Raw genomic sequence first — 24,858 nt, forward strand, 5'->3', positions numbered from 1 at the left:
ACTTAGTGATTCAGTAAAAGAGACTAATACAGTAAGTACCAGTCCTCTAAAATAATAAATACCAGGGTTGATTTGTTTGGTTTAAAAAATCCTTTGAGGTGTCACTCCAGTGTCTCTGTAGGTCAATGATTAAAACAAGGGAAAGATTAAAGAATATTTAGCGCTTATCAATTCTGACATAAAAAAATCCTAACCTAAGTAATATGAACACAGTAACACCCCTTGGCTAAACACTACAGTTATGTAAAAACATTAAAAGCTGTTATCACCATATTTACTGTCAATAAATGTATTTTAATAATGAAGCAATAACACAATGCCATTATGAGAGTGATAACAGACACACCATAATCATTCTACTAAAGTAAAATCTAATTTGGAATGAGTTTAGTGTAAGAATAACACTATTCTCTTTGTTCAAGAGATTAATTCCATATTTGATCTGGAATCCTTCATCAAAGTAAAATGCTTCATCAAGAAAATCCAAAATATTCGTTTCAAATTTTGGTACAAAACCATCAAGCTCATGGTAGGGGTTAGGACTATTACATCGACCCCAGTGCTCAAATGGTACTTATTTTATTGATCATGAAATGATGAAAGGTAAAATCAAGCGGGTGGATTTGAACTCAGAACATGAAGACAGATGAAATGCAGTTAAGCATTTTGCCTGGTGTACTAATGATTCTGCCAGCTTAAGAAAATCCAAAATATTAATGGATAAGATGCTGAATAAATAGAATCAAAATTTGTCACTCAGTTGTCATCTTACGAAATAGTATTTTAGTAACAGCAATCTAAAAAATGCTTTCCTGTAATGGTAAGGATAAAGACCCCCTTCAGTCATGAATGACCATAGGATTGCACTGAGAAAGTTCCCCTCTGAGGCACAAGTTTGGGTAAGGTTGTTTGTGGTAGGCTAGCAGTCATCCATGCATACCAGTCTCCCTTCTCTATCTTACCTATGTTGTCCAAAGGAAAAGCAAAGGCTGATACAGCTTGGACCAGTGGCAGCTCATTTCAACAGCTGAGTGAACTGGAGCAATGTAAAATAAAGTGTCTTGCTCAAGAACACAAGACGCAGCCTGGTCCAGGAACTGAACTCATAACTTCATGATTGTAAGCCCAATGTCCTAACCACTGGGCCACGTGCCTGAACATCTGCCTATAGCAGTTCATAATAAAATAGGAAGTTTCTGTATATCTTTAAAATTCTACTTTTAGTGCACCAATAAGAAATCTTTGCATAACTGCATTATCAGCAAGAAAAGCAGACAAGCACAGCGCAGCCAATCATCACTCATGAACAAGCATGGCTTGGTAGGAAAGTTCAGTGTAGGTGAGCATCACATAAAAAGGTATGGTTTGGTAGCATGCACCATACATATGATAGTTGGTTTAGACACTAATGTAGTCACAAGCAGATATATGTTTCTTTATTACCCACAAGGGGCTAAACATAGAGGGGACAAACAAGGACAGACAAACGGATTAAGTCGATTACATCGACCCCAGTGCGTAACTAGAAGCAGATATAGAAAATATTTTGTTCCACACGGAACATCTAGGAAGTGGTAGTTTCAAATGAAATATTTGCACAGATGTACTTCACAAACAATTTGATTAGGATAATATCATCATCATCATCATCGTTTAACGTCCGTTTTCCGCGCTAGCATGGGTTGGACGGTTCGACCGGGGTCTGGGAAGCCATGGAAGCTGCACCAGGCTCCAGTCTGATCTAGCAGTGTTTCTACAGCTGGATGCCCTTCCTAACGCCAACCACTCCACGAGTGTAGTAACATTCCAATATATTTAATGGCATAAATAATGCCAAGCAGATCAACTTTTAATTATGGAAGTCTTATTAAAACCTTCACTCTAAATTAATCATTTCCAATTAGGAGGTGACAACCTAATGTTTTACTTTATAAAAATAAGGGAAGTTGAATTTTATTAAAATTACCAGTGAGCTTGTATTCATTTACAATTAAGTAGACTGGAGCAACATGAAAATGAAGTGCCTTGCTCAAGGACATGATGTACCACTCAGTCCAGGAACTGAACTCATGAGCTTATGATTCTAAGTTGAACACCCTAACCACTAGGCTGTATGCTTTTATTTGTAGATAAATCCTTCTCAAATAAAAATCTACTGTCTTAAGAAAAAAAACCAGAAGGATACGGTGTATGATGTAATTTGATACACCCTTAAGTTGATGAGGAGACGTCCATGTTTGATCAAAGGTCAGGCTCTATCAGTGATGACCTCAGACTAAACAGCTACAACAACTTCTATTTCAAGAACATTGTTAAATAGATTCAGATATTTATAGAAATCAAGTTAAGTTAGATGTACCATGGGTAAGAAAAAAGAATTGATGAAAGTTTCTCTCTTAATTATACCTCTGAAAAGAACGAACCATTGAAAAGACTTTGGATTAAGAAAAGAAATATCAATCATTGTTCCTCGGGTATTGTAAAGAGATAAATAAATCTAATTATCAAATATTTTAACATCATATGGAGAAATAATACCATAATGAATCTTTTGTTACCAAAATTTATGGTAAAATCAATTAGGCAGACACAAATGGTAAAAAAAAAACAACGTAAGGTTTTGCTGGCACTAACATATGATGTCAAACCTATAATCATATGCAACTAAATAATATTTATCTAATGATTTTTCCAAAATAATGGAAGATATATATTCTTATTGGTAGACTAATGACATCCTTTTCAATCTTGTTTTACAATTTATTTGCTTAATTTTTAGGCTACAAAAATTATATCGTGAATATTGAATAGTTTTTGTGCCAAACCTATCATTTGAGAGAAAAAGCAATAAATCTGTGGAGAAAATTTGCGTCAGTGAAATAAATCCCCCCCAAATATACAGTTTCCAATAAAAATATCTTGCAGCAACATAGACTTAGATACAAAATATTCCCTGAAAAACTACTTCTGAACAAATACTTTTAACAGTTTATTGCTTTATCCTTCATTAATTCTTTTGTTTGTTAGTTTTTTTGCTTTATTAACTGAATGATTATGATAAATTATTTCTTGAAATAATGAAGTAATCAAATTCTAATGAATTCTTTGGCATTATTGGGTCAAATAATAAAACTGAGTTATGTTTGATTTGTTTATGTCTATAAGAGTGTAGATATGTGTGTGTGTGTATGCATGTGGCTGTGTATGTGTGTGAGTTTGTGCATGTGTGTGTGTGTGTGCATGTGTGTGTGCATGTGAAAATGTATGTGTTTTAGTATTTTAATGTATAAAAAGTGTCTTTACAGCTGAGTGTATGCTGTATGTTTTTTGAGTGTATATATGCATATTCCTGTCAGCATATATACACACATATTCATATACATACAGACACACACACATTCATACACATATATACTCATATATATATATATATGTATATGTATGATGGTTGCCCCCTCGTTATCGAGTATGGCCATTGCACGAAGCTTAACTGTTATTGGTGCTGTGATCGAATGCGACTTTTTAGCCCAGCTAAAGATCTACAATGTCTTGTACACATACATATATATGTATACATACATACATACATATGTATGCACATATACGCATAGATACACATACATACATAAATATATGTATATACTAGTGGTTTTCAACCAGGGTTCTGCGGAACCTTAGGGTTCCGCCAGTACAGTCCAGGGGTTCCGCAAGAAGTTACAAAACTGCTAAAATCGGCAGTAATTTTTAATTCTCCTGGTGCAGTTATGTGTGCATAAAACTATTAAATTATTGCACATGGGTTCCTCAAGCCAGTGGAATGTTTCCTTGGGGTTCCGCTCCAGTAAAATTTTTAAAAAGCACTGGTATATATGTATGTATGCATGTATGTATGTGCATGTATGTGCTATGCATATGTATATCAAAGTTTGTGTGCCCAAAGATATAGATGTTTAAATGTATTTCTCTCTGTGTGTAAATACCTATGATGTCTCTCTGTGGTTACGCATGTTCTTACCTTAGTGTATTTCAATGTATGGAATATGAAAAGAGGAGTAATTATTTTTCTAGTGTGGCACAAAGGTCAGAAGCAATTATCTCAAAAATTTCTAAACAAGCAAATTTATTCATTCAGAATCATTTACAACTCGTAGCTGCTGCTATTATTTTTAGTTGCATTTTATTGCTATAAATGTTACCGTTACTTTTTTTCATCAATCTTAAGCTGAACTTATTGGTGAAGATTCATTTTCATAGTGAAATTAATTTTTGCTATGATTAGTTTAGACGAGAGAAGAACTTGAGAAGGGAGAATGGGTTCTAGCTTTCATAAAACTGAAAGTAGTTTAAAAGAATCAGATATTCATTTCACTAAATTTTAATCTTCCATAAATACAGAAGAAAATAACGAATGTTGAAATGTATAGTTAACCGGTAAGAGCTATTTATTAGTGATAATCCTTTGGGGACAAGAATTATCTTGAATTACAGAGAAGTGGGAAAAATTTGCAATCACTAAGAAAATGTGGTTTAAAATCTCCAGTGTTTGCTGACCTGACATATTGATTTCCAATAATGAATTGCAGAAGTGTCCCTTAGTCATCTAAAATGCTCAGACTGTGTTATTTTACACCAGTGATCAGATTCTTTGTATTAATCTATGTGAAAAGGACATACTAAACAGGCAACCTTTAAAGTAAAGTATTACAACAGCATTGCAGGACGTAAATTCTCATAGCTTCTATCTATTAGTTAAGTTGATACACTGTCGTGAATTTAAATACTACATCCCTTTCCTTACAAACAAAGATCCCTGTAATAAGAAATAATAACATGAAAGCACTCACTTGTGTAGCTATAGGCAGCTTTTTTACCATTGTCGATGTCCTCCATTCATTTTCTAATTCATTTTCTGGATAAAGGTGACTTTGTGATTTTAATGAATGGGTAGTTTTATTTATCATTTCTTTCTGATTTCCGGTGTTGATGACAGGGTTGTTAGTTCGAGAGATCAAATATTTCTCTTCGTTCTTTATCCGACTTGGCGTAACTATTTCAGCTCTGTGTGATGCATTTTTACTATTGTTGCATCTGACAATGCAAATTGATATTGAAATGACAACTGCCATTGATACAGTTACTGCTGCTAAGGTAATAATTACCACCAAGCTCAGATGTATTCTTTTATCACTATCAGAATGGGCGACTGCCATCTTCTCAGAAGTTTTGTTGCTAACTGTCAAAGTTATGGAGAGATTGCTTGCAGCTGACAAAACTGGAATCCCACTGTCTTTGACAATGCACTGCAAATAATACAACCCAGCATCACTTTGATAAACAGTTCGGGAAAATGTTAACACTCCAGTATAAGGATTGATTGTAAAAAGTTGTTTGTTATTACCACGGATTATTTTGTAACGAAGAAATGAATTCCTTGGACTGTCGTTATCTATAGCTTTCAAAGTGATAATTTTTTTGTTGTTATGGGGTTCATAATAAACATCCAAATTAAAGGGACTGATGCTCGGGAAAGTAAAATACGGAGCATTGTCATTTTCATCCATCACTTCAACTACTACATTAACTGTGTTGTTTAGGGGAGGAATTCCGTTGTCTTTCACCAAAACTTGGAATACGTATATGTCTTGGCGCTCGTAATCCAAAGCTCTTTTCGTTAAAATAAATCCATTGTCGGTAATTTTGAAAGGTAAAAGTGTGGCATTTTTGCCATACAAAGAATAAGTAAGCTGTCCACCGGCCCCCATATCGGGGTCAGTGGCATTAACAAGTCCAACAGGGAAATTCACCTCTTCATTTTCATAGGTCAGAAATTTAAATGTCTTTTTTGTAAACTGGGGCTGTACATCGTTTACATCGACAACCTTGATGAAAAATTTTTTCTCAGTCTGCAGAGGAGGATGTCCTCTATCCTGGCAAATTATTCTGACATTAAATAAATTCTTTGCTTCTCTGTCCACAGAATTCTTCAGAAGCACTTTGTACTCCTTAGTTTCCATGGTCCGTAATTGAAACCTGTCATGATCTAAAGAACATGTGACCTCTCCATTTCGTCCAATATCATTATCAGTTACCATGACATAAGCTATGAAACTTCCAACTTTAATTCCTTCTGATATCGTTACAGTGTTTTCTGAAAAGGCTGAAACAAAGTTGACGTCTATATTTGGCGGGTTGTTCTGTTGGTTAGTGACTGTGATCAAAACTATAGCAGTAGAACGTAGCGGAGGAGTGCCACCATCTTGAGCATCAACAAAGAGCTTATAAGACAGTTTTTGAATGGAGGGAAACTGTTTTATAGCAAATATTTCTCCTGTGTTTTCTTCTACTTGGAAATAAGATTGAGCGAGGTCTGTTGTTTTAGAACTGAAATGGTATGATACTCTTCCATATCTTCCAGAATCTAAATCTTTGGAAGATAAGACAGCAACTGGTGTATTCATTTGATGAGTATGTTTGATAGAAACATTGTAAATACTCTGAGAAAATACAGGTGGATTGTCATTTTCGTCATTGACTGATATTTTTACGTTTAATAAACCTTCCTTGGATGGAAATCCACCATCTTTGGACACAATTTGAACCATGTAGTTATCCCTTAATTCTCTATCGAGTTTGGCTTCCAGTGTTATTTCAAGTTTAGCTCGGCCGTCAACTCTCTTAGAAGTAGACAAAGTGAAAGGTTCGTCTGAATTCTTACGAAGTTGATATGTGATTTGGGAATTCAGAATGCCAACATCCTTATCCACTGCATCTGGAATTGATTGAGATGTTCCTTCTTTATCATTTTCATCAAAAAAGAGTTCGATTTGTTTATCTGGAAATTTTGGTTCATGATCATTAACATCTTTGATAAAGACCTTAATTTTTAAAATCCTCATGAAAGTTCCTGCTTGGTGAACTGCAATTTTGATAGTTTTAAAACACTCTACATTATAAATACAGAGTGTTTCAGCATCCAGGACTTTAGCTGTGTACAACTTTCCTGTTCGCGAAACATTGAAGAGGTCTGAATCGCTTGTAGCGCTCTGCTGTAACTGACTAAATCTAATTAAGTCAGGATTTTCAACAGGTATACTGTCCAATAGTTGTGTGTCAGCTGCAATATCACCGACGTAAGTACCCGGACTTTTTTCCTCTTCAACATAATAAGTTAGTTTCCCGCTCAGGCACTGAGGGAACAAAGCAAACACTATATATACCAATACTAACATATTTATACTCATAAGCTGTTACATTCAAAAGATCATAGCATCGATATTTTTCTGAAAAAGAAAAGAAAAGGAAAAGAAATTTAGTTGGAAAATCAGTCAAATACATTTATAAATTTATGAGCAGATTTCTAATCAAAGTAAAACAGGTAAATATTTCATAAACAAAATGTAATGAGCGAGTAGTTATCTTTATATATAAAAGTGAGGTTGTGTGCTGTCTGTCTCCTACGATTTAGATTCCTAACTACTCCCACATTTTGCGGTGCAGTTTAACCAAAAGCGGGTATCTTATAGTCGTGATTCATATCAAGCCCTTCTGGGTATTAGCGCGCATCTACGATGAGTCTACGATTTAAAAAAAATTTACCATCAATTTTTCCCATTTTTAATGCATTTTTGGCATATATAAGGGAAGTAACTCTCTAAAAATTTATTATTAAATCTCAGAACGTTAAAAGCTACAGTAACACCCCCTCCCCTTTGTGGTTAGCCATATTGAGATGGCTGTTATACTTTACATCTCTAAAAATGCTTGTATAGTTATTTCCCTTACAAACCCGAGCAACGCCGGGCGATACTGCTAGTTATATATAAGGTAATTGAAGATTATTTGTCTCTAGATATGTAAGTTTTGTATGCTGCTGATTAGAATACAGAATGAATTCATAAAGAGCAAAATTATAAGAATGAAGTTAGCAACGTGTATTGTTAAATAGTTGCTGTACTATTGAAATAGAAAGAGAAATGGAACACAGTAAGTGATTTTAAAACTATTCACAGGGTAAAATCTGAATTCTGAAGAAAGTGGCCATATCTAAGGATGGTAACAGTTAGTCCATGGGAGAAGAGTTTGTAGAAGAGTTTGATTAGTTTAGTTGTTGTAAGGAATGAAGAACTTAATGTTTCAGAGCCATTGCACTTTGTGTGAGAGTGAAGACAAAGAGAATTGTTGTTGTTGTTGTTGATGTTTTAGTTATAGTTTAACAAACAAAACAGCAAAGCCATTCTCTTTCTCTTCCTCACTGTCAATTGAAGGATAAGGGACATAAATAACATGTTCCTCACCTCTCGTGGCAAATGAACCTATAAATGTGGTTCTATGAACTCTCCTATAAAAGATTCAGATTACTGACGGAAAAAAAAAAGCTTTGCCCCCTGCTGTCTCGGAAGAAATATATTAATAGGAAGGGCATCCAGCTGTAGAAACCCTGCCAGATCAGTTTGGAGCCTGGTGCAACCATCTGGTTCGCCAGTCCTCAGTTAAATCGTCCAACCCATGCTAGCATGGAAAGCGGACGTTAAACAATGATGATGATGATGATGAAAACAAGATAAAAAATTTATGTAACATACTTGTTATGGTAACATGGTAGGGACATTATTTTGTAATTGTAGCAAAGAATATAGAAGTTGGAGGAAAAAGCAGAAGAGGAAGACTGGGATAGATTATTGAACTTGAAGAAACATTATTGATGCAACAATCCAGGTAATGTCCTCATTTATGATTAAAATGTTATATACATACAAGCTAGCTATCTTCAATGGAAGAAAAGCTAATTTTGATAATGTAAATGGCATCTTGGGCAGGTGTCTTCTGCTATAGCCCCGGGCTGACCAATGCCTTGTGAGTGGATTTGGTAGACGGAAACTGAAAGAAGCTTGTCGTATATATGTATATATATATATGAATGTGTGTGTTTGTGTGTCTGTGTTTGTCCCCCTAGCATTGCTTGACAACTGATGCTGGTGTGTTTGCGTCTCCGTCACTTGGCGGTTCGGCAAAAAGAGACCGATAGAATAAGTACTGGGCTTACAAAAAGAATAAGTCCCGGGGTCGAGTTGCTCGACTAAAGGCGGTGCTCCAGCATGGCCACAGTCAAACGACTGAAACAAGTAAAAGAGTATATTGCATGTGGTGAAATACCCCACAAAAGATTCCTGAGAGGTAGGAGTATCATTAAATTAATTGAATTACAAACGATCAAATTAAAGAGACACCAGAAAACTAGTGACAATGAAAGATGTTCATTGATTGACAGAAACCAAAAAAATACAAAAAAATACAAAGAAATGTGCAAGAAAACACAAGAACTGGAAGGTTGATTGTCTGTTTCTGAATTTGGATAACTTTGTAAGACAAGAATCCTGACGCTTTTTAACAAAGTTCTTTGTTGGAAAGAGAAATAATTTTTCTAGGCATAGGTATGGCTGTGTGGTAAGAAGCTTGCTTCTCAACCACATGGCTCTGGGTTCAGTCCTACTGGGTGGTATCTTGGGCAAGTGTCTCCTACTATAACCTCAGGCTGACCAAAGCCGTGTGAGTGGATTCGGTAGATGGAAACTGAAAGAAGCCCATTGTATATGTGTGTGTATGTGTGTGTGTTTATGTGTATGTGTGTCTTTGTATGTGTTTGTCCCCTCACCATCACTTGATGACCAATGTTGGTGTGTTTACATCCCCATAGACTGATAGAATAAGTACTAGGCTTGCAAAGAATAAGTCCTAAAGTTGATTTGTTTGATTGAAAAACTCTTTAAGGTGATGCTCCAGCATGGCTGTAGTCAAATGACTGAAACAAATAAAAGAATAAAAGAACAAAGGGCCCTGAAGCATTTTATCTGTTGTCTCTAGATTTGGTTGTTAATTGTTATTGTTACTAAGAAATGAAGTTAGCAATGAGGGAGACCTATGTTGCTAGATGCCTCCATAGTTATCATATGCACAACTGCCCAACACCTGAAAATCGACTTTTTATTTATATATTCATTTTCTATTTCCTTATTTTTTGTTATCGTCAGTTTCGATGGTCGTAAGTTGCACAGGTCATAAGTCGAGGAGGTGTACATTAGAAATTGTGTCATCACATTTTAAAGATAGTAGAATGTGATTTGAGAGAGATTTAACTGGTAATTCTAGGAGTGGCTAGATGTAGAAGTAGCTAGACGCAGAAGTGGCTAGACACAGAAGTGTCTAGGTGCTGGAGTGGCTGTGTGATAAGGAGCTTACTTCCCAACCAAATGGATCCAGGTTCAGTTCCACTGCATGGCACCTTGGGCAAGTGTCTTCTACTATAGTGCTAGGCCACCCAAAGCTTTGTAAGTGGGTCTGGTAGATAGAAACTGAAAGAAGCCTGTCATATATATATATATATATAATTAAAATCACAATAAGGGTGAAAAAAATTGAATATTAATTAATAACATCAATTTAAAACACCAAGTGGCCTAGCGTATAAAAACTGGGATACAGTAAAAATTATTAATACAAATAATAAGAGAGAGACCACATGTGGTCTCTCTCTTATTACTTGTATATATATATATATATATATATATATATATGTATTTGTATGTCTGTGTTTGTCCTCACATTACTGCTTGACAACAGAACTTAGCTGTTTGGCCAAAGAGACTGATGGAATAAGTACTAAGCTTACAAAGAATATGTCCTGGGGGACGATTTGTTCGACTGAAGGTGGTGCTTCAGCATGGCCATGGTCAATTGACGGAAACAAATAAAAGGATAAAAGAAAGAATAAAGGTCTAACAGCTATGTACACATCCTTTTGTTAGTCCAACTAGACTTAGTACATTTAGTACAAATACTATTAAAGTAGTTACAGTGCTTATTTTTCAAATAAACTTGGTGAATATAACAAGTAAGAGATTCTGTTTAATTCAAATAACTTTGTTCCTTACAAGAAATTCTTCATATGTCAAATCAAAAATAAAGTAAATAATAAGATTTAGTAGCTTTAAACTTTAAATATTTTATAGGAAATAATTAACATTTCAGTCTGCGAGAAACATAAATTTTAAGGAAGTTTCATACTTCAGAAAAGCCAAGTAAAATATATTTATACATGTTGTAGATGTTTGGTAAGTGAATAAATGTTAACATGTATTTTTGTGCAGTTTTGTGAATGTGTGTGTGTGTGTGTGTGTGTCTGTGTGTCTGTGTGCCTGTGTGTGCATGTGTGTGCAAATATATATAAATATATATGTGCATATTTGTGTGTGTGTGTGTGTGTCTGTGCGTGTGTGTGTGTCTGTGTGCCTGTGTGTGCATGTGTGTGCAAATATATGTAAATATATATGTGCATATTTGTGTATGAGTTTCTCTGTGTGTGTGAGAGAGTGTGTGTGTATAGGTATGTATACACACACACCACACACACACATATATATATATATACACACATATACATGCATGAATATATATGAAGATGTCTAAACATTTACAAATGTTCAAAATTTTGTGCAATTAAAAGTTTAAAAAATTCCAAGACATTTCAATACCGAATTTCTTCAACTTTGATATTTCCAAATTAATTGAATTTTCTTTATTTCATGTTTTATACTGAGATAAACTCTGTATAAGCAACAGCTAAACCATATAGAGAGTAAATCTTATTAAGTTTATAAAGTTGCTAAACTAACTTTTCCAAAGTATGTTACATTAGAAATAAATATGAAATTTTAAAGAAGCCAGTCTAAGTATCTATTGATATATATATATGAATATGTATGTATATATGTATGTATGTACGTACACACACATATATATGTATATATATGTATTTGCATGTGTCTATATATATGTGCACATGTGTGTGTGTGTATGTAATTTTAAATAAATGTGTGTATGTCTGTCTGTATATATATATATGTGTATGTAAAATGTATAATGTATAATCTATGTGTATGTTTGAGTAATGTTTGGGTATGATATATTTTTTCTTTCTGTTTATTAATCTTATTTGCCTTATTAATCAATATGTGCTGAAGGGTAAGTCAGATTGTTAAAAATATAGTGAAAAGCAAACTGCTTTTAGTTTGATAAAGATAGAGATGGAGGTTTGTTTTGTTACATAATTCCAGTCAGCTCTGAGAAAAGCTATATTTTATAAGTATCTGCTTAAATAAAAATAATTGGTAATTTTTTTTTTTTTTTTAAGCTATACACAAAGCTGTTTCTATTATGAGGTATACTGCTATTGTATAGAATACTGTCATCTGGCTTAGGACCGAAAGTATATAGTCAGCTTCTTAGAGATGGCTGGTCCCAAATTTGTCTTCATCTATTACTGTATCTATAAGAAAATCACTTGATTTCATAAAAAGCAGAATCATATTAAGGAAGCTAGTCATATAACAAAATAGAGAGTGTTCCCTGACAGAGGCTTTGTTGTCACATTAAACAAGAAGTCCTTATAATTAGCATTAATTATCATAAATTATCACTAATCATCATTGCTTTAGCAAACATTTAAAAACATTGGTCTATATCAACGTTTCTCAACTGGGGCTCCCCAGAACCCTTGGGTTCCACAAAAGGTTCCTAGGGGTTCCATGAGAAAGTGTGAGATAAGCTGATGCTAATTCATGATCGTAATATTCCTAAACATGCAAAACGTATTACTGGTTATTGTAATATTGCAATATACAGGTCTAGCAGCTATGTACAGATCCTTTTGTTAGTCCAACTAGACTTAGTACATTTAGTACAAATACTATTAAAGTAGTTGTAGTACCTATTTTTCAAATAAACTTGGTGAATATAACAAGTAACAGACTCAGATTAATTCAAATAACTATCTAACATATTATGTTATCAAAAACATATAACAACTATATATATAATAATAATAATAATAATAATAATAATAATAATAATAATAATAATAATAATAATAATAATAATAATATTAGGGAGCATAACTCCAAACTTACAGGGAAAAATTCAAATTAGTATGAAATCAAATTTCACAATATAATTTACATAATAATGGTTTTTCTCTAATTTATATATATATATATATATATATATATATATATATATATATATATATATATATATATAATTTTTCTTGTGCAGGGGTTCCTTGAGACATGTAATTTATTTTAAGGGTTGCGCAAGGGTAACAGGGTTGTGAAACACTGGTCTATATGGACAAGTTTTCAGTAAGGGATATTATTGTTTTTCTCACTTCATTACAGCAATTTCTTACGTTCTTAGATTCATAGACTTCCTTTAGCCTTCAATATCTTTTCAAGCCAATCCAAGAACCTTTACATGGTCAATCAGCTGTTTGAAATAGCACCCAAGTCTCACTCAAATCACACTTCACCATCTTAAAATAAAAAGCATCACTCCCATTAAAATATGTTACTCTGGATTCTTTTGCATGATGGAAAAACGACGGGTTGGTCATGGCTGGAATACTTTTGATCTTAGTACTATATAATCACATCTCACTAAAAAGCAATAATAAACATTTCTTCGTGTGTGTATCTATGTGTGTGTATGTGTGCATGTCTGTGTTTGTGTGCATATGTGTGTACACATATACACACACATATATATATCATCATCATCATTGTCATCATCATCATTGTCATCATCATCATTATTTCAATGTCCATTTTGGCATGCTTGCATGGGCCGGACAGAAATTCCTTGAAGCAGATTTCCTATGGACTGATGCTCTTCAGTCACCAAACTTCCCCTGTTTCAAAGCAAGATAATATTTCCCTATGATCAAACATATCTATTTAGAAGATTTGAAATGAATAACGCTTCCTGTATGACAGTGACACCAATTTCTAATAATTATGTGTGTATATATATATATATATTTATTTTTGTTTTGTTTTGGTGTCTCGCTATGCCATATACGACTATGAGGATTTACCTTCCCAATGAAACTTGTTTTTTCCCAAACTTTTTCTCAAATCTGCTATAATGTAATATATGTCTTTGGTGTGGTAATTGTACGCAGCTGAAGAAGGCTGTTGACCTACATGTTATATCAATTATGCATTGATATAAATTGTTCAATAAAGCCAGAAACATATGTACCGCAAAATCCTTTGCATCCTGTTTTTCTTTTGATAAATATATTTATATATATATTTTTATATATATATATATATATATATATATATATATATATATATATATATATATTATATATATATATATATATATATATATATATATATATATGTGTGTGTGTAGATATATATATGTATGTATCTATGTATACACACACACATTCACAATAACAATTATTTAATTGATTAATTATTTATAAATACATATAACTCCTGTGTTCATTAAATGATATCTAGCCATACATTTATATATACATACATACATACATATACATGTACGTATATGTATAAGGTCACTCTCTTCCTTTACCTTCCTAACCTCTCCTAACAGCATTACTTGGTTGTCTTTCTATACTATATATATCTATCTATCTATCTATCTATCTATCTATCTATCTATACACACACACATGCATATATATATATCTATATGTGTGTATATGTATGTATGTATCAATACATTATAGCTATTGTATTTTGGATATCTTCAGAGGAAGGAAGTATTAATGAAAACTGTTTAGGTAAAAGAGAATATATATCACAATATAAATAACAAAAATAGATGTGTGTATATATATATAGATATATATATATGAAAAAGAATATGAATAACTACAGTCTGTCTGATGAATTTATATTTTTTTGTCATTTTTTTCTTTTTTTTTTTTGGAAGAATGTCATAAAGAGAAACGATTTTATAGACATTGGACAATTTTAGAGTAAAGTAGAAATTGTTATTACCAAGATATTATTATCAACAGACAAAAGAACTGTTGAATTGAAAGGTGGTTCCTTAGTATTTACAATTTTCTCAATTTACTGCTTATCTCTATACAGTACCTACTAAAAAACAATTCTCTCTCTCTCTCTCCCTTTCTCTTTTTCGCTCTCTCTCATCTTTTCTCTCTCTTTCTCTTTCTTCTCTGTTAGACAAGTATACTGAGGCAGAACAAAGCTGTCTTCCCAAAGGGTCAATTGACAATAGAACAGTGAACGTACCAACACAAATTGTATCATTTCATGCACAAGGATATCATTTGAAAATATCAAGAATCAATAGATTCCCGAGGAAACATTACTGCTTTTGATAAAAATTCATCATCGTTAGCATCGCTGTATTTTGACAAAAGAAAAGTGCATCCCCCCCACCCCCCCGCCTCCTCGCTGCTTATCCCCCAATTCACCTCCCAACAAAAATCTTAAGAAAATAAGAAAAAAAAAAGAAGAATGATTTTAAAAAATGTAACATCATCATAAAAATCTACCATCAGTTCTATCATTAAAATCCCCTACATCCCTGCAACTCTTGCCTCACATGATTCTCATTATCTTCGTTATGATGAGAGTGATCGTCATCATCAACACCATCTCGATTATTCTCACCTCTTCCTTCACCCTTTCCTCCTCCCTAACCTTTATCATTATCTCCATCATCATCCTTGTCATCACCATCAGCGTGCTCGTCATCAACATTCTTGATAATTCTCATTGCAATCATCATCATCATCATCATGATTGTCATTACTATCATCAACTTCATCATTATTCACATCACCATTAACATTGTCACCTCTTACATTCCAATCCTTATCCTCCACCTCATCATCACCGTCACCTGATGATGATGATAATGAGGTTAATGAGGGCAAGGAAGAGAAGGACAATTATAGTATCTTTACCATAGGCGCAGGAGTGGCTGTGTGGTAAGTAGCTTGCTAACCAACCACATGGTTCCGGGTTCAGTCCCACTGCGTGGCATCTTGGGCAAGTGTCTTCTGCTATAGCCCCGGGCCGACCAAAGCCTTGTGAGTGGATTTGGTAGACGGAAACTGAAAGAAGCCTGTCGTATATATGTATATATATATAAGTGTGTGTATGTGTTTGTGTGTCTGTGTTTGTCTCCCTAGCATTGCTTGACAACCGATGCTGGTGTGTTTACGTCCCCGTCACTTAGCGGTTCGGCAAAAGAGACCGATAGAATAAGTACTGGGCTTACAAAGAGTAAGTCCCGGGGTCGATTTGCTCGACTAAAGGCGGTGCTCCAGCATGGCCACAGTCAAATGACTGAAACAAGTAAAAGAGTAAAGAGTAGTGGCATCAGGTAGCATAGTATACCTCTGTCACTTTCAACATATTTTTAATTAGTAAAATTCTCAATTTTTTAACTATATTCATAAAAGTAGAGTCTGTGGGTCATTGACATAAGTAACAAAACAATATTGAAGCAACTGAAGATAATAGCACTGTAAACAAATAAAATAGCTCAAAAATTAAAATTAATTCAGTTTTACCTCAAGATGTACTTGGATATGTAGACAATCGTCCATCTTGTCCTTTGCAGGTTTTTAAATATTTTAGATGTACTTTGTAAATGGCATATATATATATATATATATATATATATATATATATATAATATATATATGTATATTACATATATATATATATATATATATATATATGTATATATATATGTATATATGTATAATATATAATGTATATTACATATATATATATATATAAATATATATATATATATATGTATATATGTATAATATATAATGTATATTACATATATATATATAAATATATATATATATGTATATATGTATAATATATAATGTATATTACATATATATATATACATAAATATATATACATATATATATTATACATATATACATATATACATATATATATATATATAATATATATACATATATATATACATATATATATATACATATATATATATGTATATATATATGTATACATATATATATATGCATATATATGTATATATATATATACATATAGAATCTTTTCATTTTGAAAGCCAGATTTTCCTAGTTAACTAAACAATTTGAAACTTTGTATACTGGTAGAATGTGTTAAAAGAAAACATAATTGTAAACCAAAATGAAAACGGAATTGTAATTTCTAAGTTTAACATTTAATAATTCGAATTTTAACCAATGATATCCTTTCTTTCGACTTCATATCAATTACTGCCTCTCAAAATATTGTTACTGTGACGTAAACAGCTATTTTGTGACGTAGTTAACGTAAACATAAAATGTAAACATACGCTTATCGTAACTAAACACTTTCAAACTTCGTGGAGTATATATAAAATTTGTGCAGATCCTAAATAGCTAAATTCTTTTTGAAAGTCTTAGTATATATAAAATGAGTGTTTAAATTATTTTCCATTATTTGCATTGCTTACACACACACACACACACACACACATACACACATACTAAAATTACATCGTTGGAGCAGTAATTTATTTATGTATTTTTTGTTATACGATTTATTTTTAAGCTGAATCCCTATCCTGCCATTAACCTCTTTCTTATAAAATAGTTGAAGAATCTGGGGTGTAGGAATTGGGCCAGTATTGGAACTTTTAACTTCTTGCTCTCTATCTTATGATCTCCGAAATTTAAGAATCTTGTGTTAACTGGGCTCTTATTATTTACTCTGACTCTGCCACCACCTCAATGCAAAGACTATCAATATCAGAATCATCTTCACAACCACCACTACAACCATTACTACAACCTCCAATGCCACCACCACAACCATCTTCTGCAACCACAACCCCAAGATCAATACCTGCATCATATTCAAAATCACCAATTTCACCACCACTACACTCTGCAATGTCTTCAACACTACCATCCATGAGACATCCTAACATAATAAATGCTACTACTACTATCATCATCATTATCATCATCATCCACTCCCAAGGCTTTGGTTGGCCTGAGGCTATACAAGAAGACACTCGCCCAAGTTGCCACTCAGCAGGACTGAACCTAGAACCATGTAGTTGTGAAGCAAGCTTCTTATCATACAACCATGTCTGCAATATATATGTATGCAGGGGAATGGTAGAAGCAAATAATTTTATTACATAAATTTACAATTGTTTCATCAATATTCGATCCAAAGTGTATTGTAACATAATTTATACAACAATAGATTCCTGAGATATCATCAGGCTGATACAATTGAACATCAACTCTTCAGAGTTATGTATATATTCATTTTCTGACTGCTTTTCCATAGTAAATAGAAAGTATTGAAGCATGAATGCAATGTATTTAGGCTACAAGCCTATCAAATTTAGGGACTTTTTGCCAGAAGCTAAATGAAACTCTCTCAGTTGTTTAACTTTTTAGCTTTCAGATTATTTAGTCAAATGTAATACTAATTCATTCACATTATTTTGAACTAATCATGCTTCATCTTGTAGCTCTGAAATTTTAATTCTGTTGTTTCTTTTTTCTATTTCTAGAATTATATTGCAGGGTAGAGTGAGAGGTCAGGTGTGGCCAGTTTGAACATAAAACAGGAAGAATATTTGAGTTGGATATAGTTGGTTTAACCCTTTTGCATTCAAACAAGCCATATCTGGGCCAAATATTTTATCTGTCTTTATGTCGAAATTGACCAGATCTGGCATTTCACACCTATCCTACAATGTTTATGTTTATCCTAAACATAAATAGCCACATCATCAAAATTACAAAACTATGAGATATTACATGATTAATTTGAAACAACGTAGATTAAATAAACATTACAGTTGATAGATGCGTGAAGGTGCATGGCTCAGAGGCTAGAGCATTGAGCTTACGATCGTGGGGTTGTGAGTTCGAATCCTGGACTGGGTTGCATGTTGTGTTCTTGGGCAAGACACTTTATTTCATGTTGCTCCAGTTCACTCAGCTGTAGAAATGAGTTGCGACGTCACAGGTGCCAAGCTGTATCCGCTTTTGCCTTTCCCTTGGATAAAACAGGTGGCATGGAGAGGGGAGGCCGGTACGCATGGGCGACTGCTGGTCTTCCATAAACAACCTTGCCTGGACTTGTGCCTAGGAAGGTAACTTTCTAGGTCATGACCGAAGGGGGTCTCAACAGTTGATAGATTAGTCTGAATGCTAAAGGGTTAAATACTAAAGGATTAAGATACATAAATCATAACGAAGTACTAAATCATGGTCTCAAATGTACCACAGAACTGCTTCCCTATATTTATCTTGAGCTGAACAGATATTCATGCATATCCCTTGGTTTTATTCCTGCTGTCATGAATAGTTTCCAGAGGAGGAAGTGGGGAGGAGGGGGAGGAGGAAGTGGAGGAGGAGGAGGAGGAGGAAGGGGAGGAGGCGGAAGGGGAGGAGGAGGGGAGGAGGAAGAGGGGAGGAGAAATTGGTTGGAGATTTACGCCAAAGTTTCTGAGATGTTTATGTCTCTTATGCAAATAATTTCATGTTATGTCATCAAAGTCATCATATTCTCTCCTTGACACACACAATGTAAATACATTCAACTATAGCCAGTGAGATTTTAAATTATAATTGTGATTCTGTATACAGAGTCACTAAACTTATGGTTGTCATAGAAACACACAAGGTACATTTAATATATTCAAAAAAAAAAAAAGAAAAAAATATTTGCAGAGCCAGAACTCAGTATGATCTTTAACTTAACTACTATGCAGGATAATTTGGTGACTTTAGTTCTGGCTACAGCTGAATAACAAAAATGTCTTGACCCACCTAAGAAGTAACCAATTCTATATTAGACTATATGCTTAGCTTACGTTAGCTCTATATATCTTATCTAATATGTTCCAATCCAACTTGACTAAAACTGTTTCTGTTAAAGAGCTGAAATTTCAATTCCCTCTGTAGACTGAAATACAAAACAATCTTTTCAGGCGCAAGCCTGAAATTTGTTGGGGTGAAGATTGGTTGATTATATCAACACCAGTTCTCATCATCATCATCATCATCATCGTTTAACGTCGGTTTTCTGCGCTAGCACGGGTTGGATGGTTCGACAGGGGTCTGGGAAGCCAGAAGGCTGCACCAGGCCTCAGTCTGATCTGGCAGAGTTTCTACAGCTGGATGCCCTTCCTAATGCCAACCACTCCGTGAGTGTAGTGGGTGCTTTTTATGTGCCACCGACACAGGTGCCAGACGATGCTGGTGAACGGCCACACTCGGATGGTGTTTTTTTGTGCCACCAACACAGGTGCCAGATGAGGCTGGCACACGACCACGCTCGGATGGTGTTTTTTACGTGCCCACAGCATGGAGGCCAGTCGATGCGGTACTGGCTACAGCCACGTTCAGATGGTTTTCCTATGTGCCACCGGTACTGATACCACAAAAATACAATTTCCATTGATGTTCATCGATTTTGATTTGATTTGATTTATTTTATTGACTCTGAAAGGATGAAAAGTAGAGTTGACCATGGAGGAATTTGAATTCAGATCGAGAAGATGGTTGAAATGCTGCTAAGCATTTTCCCCAGCATACTAATGATACTACAAGAACACCACCTTAAAGAGCTAAATAATAATAACAATAATAATCATAATAATCATGGAAATAACATATTCCAGATATTATGCCAGCATTCTGAAATACTAACAGTAAAGATGTAATACAAACATACACCAAAAATGCAGGTCTTAAAGAATGTAAAGGTTACCATATTTTAGGATGTACCAATTCCTACCGTTATTTCATTGATCTCTATTAGTTGAAAGCTAAGTTATAGGACATAAAATGATACAACATCGATAAGATTGTTTTGTAAGTCCTACATATAAACACAGACATGGAGACCCTCACATACAAATTTTTCTTCTTCTTCTTCTTCTTAGCACTCCGTCGGTTACAACGACGAGGGTCCCAGCTGATACGATCAACGGAACAGCTTGCTCGTGAAATTAACGTGCAAGTGACTGAGCAATCCACAGACACAAGTACCCTTAACGTAGTTCACAGGGAGATTCATCGTGACACAGAGTGTGACAAGGCCGGCCCTTTTGAAATACAGGTACAACTCATTTTTGCCAGCTGAGTGGACTGGAGCAACGTGAAATAAAGTGTCTTGCTCAAGGACACAACGCATTGCAGGAATCGAACTCACGACCTTACAATCGTCAGTCGAATGCCCTAACCACTAAGCCACGCGCCTTCACAACACATACAAATACACACAGATATTTGTATATAATATATATATATGTCCATGTGTGTGTATGTGTGTAATGGGTAGACCAGCTTGCTAATTTACTGAAATTTATAATGATAGTGAGTTTACTAATAAACAGTGCAGAGGCACACAACAATAAAACAAATTTTAACGAGTTTTAACGAGTTTTAAAAGCCACCTCAAAGAAAAATAAAGGCGCCTCATGAAATAAAAGGAAGTATTTTTCTTCTTGGAGAATGGACTCAATATGAAGAAAACTGTCTATTATTTCACACTACAGGAATTTTATCTGGCGGGAAAGGGTTTGATCAATAACAAAATTGCTACTCAAAGGCAATTTTATCTCAGAATGTTTCGTGTTTCATATATAAAGTTAAATGAATTCTAAAAATGTTAATTATTCTCACTGCTTGACATCCAATTTCTGAATAGGTTAAACACAGTTTCCAATCAATATTCCGCTTAGTTGCTCTCTATACTTCTTCTTCTTCCATTATCTTCTTTTTCATTTTGCTGATTGTAAGACCTGAAGATGCTATCTGGTGGTCTGAATTTTTACCGTGTTACCATATTTTGGCTGAGAGGATTTCGTGCAAGAAGTAGATTTGACACCTTTCGTACACATGCGCTTACACACATATTGACATGCACACACAAACGAACATGTACTTATATATATATATATATATATGTAGAAAGAGAGAAAGAGGGCGACCCACACAGGCACATAAATGAACTCACACACACATACACACACACACACACATACACACACACACACACACAAAATGGGTTTTTATGTTGTTTCCATCTATTAGTTGCATTCACAAAACATTGGTTGCTCCAAGGTTATGGTAGAAGATTTACCCAGTATGTCACACAGTGAGACTCAACCTAAACCTAAAGGTTTACAAAGGAAACTTCCTAACCTCAAAGGCATATCTGCACCTATTGTTGTCAGACATACAGTTACAAAAGAATTAGAAGATAAAATTCTCCTTTCAAATAATAATTAGTACATGCTCACCTCGTCATCATCATCATTATCATCATCATTTAGCGTCCGCTTTCCATGCTAGCATGGGTTGGACAGTTCAACTGGGGTCTGGGAAGCCAGAAGGCTGCACCAGGCCCAGTCTGATCTGGCAATGTTTCTACGGCTGGATGCCCTTCCTGACGCCAACCACTCCATGAGTGTAGTGGGTGCTTTTTACGTGCCAGACGAGGCTGGCAACGGCCACGATCGGATGGTGCTTTTTACGTGCCACCGGCACGGGGGCCAGGTGAGGCTGGCAATGGCCTCAATCAGATGGTGCTTTTTATGTGCCACCGGCATGACTCCAGTCGGGGCAGTGCACACAAGGCCAGGCCATTTGGAGCAGCGCAAACGAGGCCAGTTGGGGCGGCGCATTCATATATATGTAAAACTGAACTAAAGGTAAAACACATTCTAAAACTAAAAAATGTCAAATAACTCATCAAATTTATTCACTGCTCAGACAGTGAGTTTTCAGAATCATTAGAGTATATTTGTTTCAATATTCTCTGTACATGAGTTCAAATCAGTAATATAACTGAAGTGAGGTGATGATTGAGTGATCTACCCCAGGTACACTTTTATGGATGTGGCACTTCTGGATGAAGACGAGGGCGCAGAACTTCTGTATAGGGGTGACGGTGAGTTAGGAATTTCAGAAAGCTGCCCCACACAGTTCAGATTCATATGCTTCACCACTGGTTCAAATCCCACTGCAGTCAACTTTGCAGGTTTGATAAAGAACTAGTCCTGGGTGTTGGATCAGATTGGCAAAATATTTTTGTGCCTCAAGCAAGATGTATTGCAGCTTCTACTCTGATTCATTAGATTGTGACAGCAGCACCCGTTATGACATTGATATCAAGATTTATTGGTCCCTGGTATTCCTTTGGATATCGTGATCAGTGATGTGGAGAAGAGATACTTGCATGTATGGGCAAATAAAAGTGTTACATAAAAATAACCTTGCCACTGATGATGCCTGTTCTTATGGGAGATATACAGAGGGGCCCTTGTATATTAATATTTGGTATACTCTTTACTCTTACTCTTTACTCTTTACTCTTTTACTTGTTTCAGTCATTTGACTGCAGCCATGGACTTATTCTTTGTAAGCCTAGTACTTATTCTATTGGTCTCTTTTGCCAAACTGCTAAGTTACGGGGACATAAGCACACCAAAATCGGTTGTCAAGCGATGTTGGGGGGAAAAACACAGACACACAAACACATACACACACACACACACACACATATATATATATATATATATATAATAATAAATATTAGGGAATAAATCCAAATTTACAGGGAAAAATTTAGGATTGAATCCAATTTTATAGTAAAATATTATATAATATTAATTAGAGACAAAACCACTATTTTGCAAATCAAACAAGGAAAGACTTAATCAATACATAAAAAAATTTTAATATAAAGTAAATAAATAAATAAATAAATAAATAAATTATTTACTTTATATTAAAATTTTTTTATGTATTGATTAAGTCTTTCCTGTTTGATTTGCAAAATAGTGGTTTTGTCTCTAATTAATATTATATATATATATATATATATATATATATCTATCCCTATAATAATTTATATATCCCTATAATATAAAGTTGAAGTAATTATTAGGATTCTGTAAAAGTTAATGAACAATTACAATAAATATTCGGATTGTCGATCATAAAATTGATAAACATTCGTGATCAAGTTTTTGATTGATGATGATAAAATAGGTGCATAAGGCTTCTTCTAAATGTTCTTTACCACAATTTTCTGTCTTTTGGCATTTTATCTTGAGTACTATGCATGTACTTTTGGATCTGGTCTCTAACTCTTTTGAGATGAGTTGTAGTGCATCTGAAAGCTAGTTAGTTAATTAGTTAATTTTTGGCTCAAAATGCAAAAAGCAAGGCCATGTAGGGGGACATGGAGTTATGTACAGGGTGGTGTTCATGTAAAGAGTTCAGGCCACTTGTGGTCAAGGGAGACTTTGAACCGAGCGGTCGTCGGCATTTTCACCATCTCGTCCGGCAGCTTATTCCACGGATCCGCAACCCGGACGGAGAAAGCCCCTCTCCTCTTGAAAGCTGAATATATAAAGCTTGTAATTATTATTCTTTTCTACTCTAGGCACAAGGCTCGAAATTTCTGTGTGTGGGGGGGGTAGTTAAAAATTTGAAATTGCACACAAACTTTATGATGACCCTGTATAGTAGTATCAAGCAAGTTATAATACACTTGAGTAATGGACATCTAAATGATTTTCAACCAAACTCTCAATACTTTGAAAGAGAGAGAAAGTGAGACAATACTAAAATCTCTATAGTCACACACAGCCAAGCAGCAATGAACCAATAAAGGAACCGTTGTGCAGATGCTCGATGTACTAGAAATAGCAGCTAAATCTACCTTGAATCACACTTCAATGCTTTTAAAAAACAAAACAAGATACATTTTTTTACTTGTTTCAGTCATCAGACTGCAGCCATTCTGGGGCACCACCTTGAAGAAATTTTAGTTGAATGGATCAACACAAGCACTTGATTTTTTTTTTTTTGCTAAGCCTGGTACTTATTCTATCTGTCTCTTTTGCTGAGCCACTAAGTTACGGGGGGTGTAAAGATACAAACACCAGTCGTCAAGCAGTGATGGGATCACA

The 24,858-nt window shown here is 34.4% G+C and overlaps 1 protein-coding gene across 4 annotated transcripts in view; it reads right to left on the reverse strand.

Moving 5' to 3' along the window:
* Nucleotides 1-24,858, reverse strand: part of LOC115219236 (protocadherin-19) — a 395,408-nt gene that overhangs the window by 24,923 nt on the left and 345,627 nt on the right. For 2 of the 4 annotated variants that reach the window (XM_036508615.1, XM_029789376.2), the window contains one exon: nucleotides 4,845-7,280. In XM_036508615.1, coding sequence (XP_036364508.1) covers nucleotides 4,845-7,241 — 2,397 coding nt within the window. In that variant the 5' untranslated portion in view covers nucleotides 7,242-7,280. Of the gene's footprint in view, nucleotides 1-4,844; nucleotides 7,281-24,858 lie in introns of those variants that run through there. The other 2 variants (XM_036508611.1, XM_036508616.1) reach the window with 2 other exon arrangements.

This window comes from Octopus sinensis, linkage group LG14 (assembly GCF_006345805.1).
Source record: "Octopus sinensis linkage group LG14, ASM634580v1, whole genome shotgun sequence".
In the NCBI taxonomy this organism is placed as follows: Eukaryota; Metazoa; Mollusca; class Cephalopoda; order Octopoda; family Octopodidae; genus Octopus; species Octopus sinensis.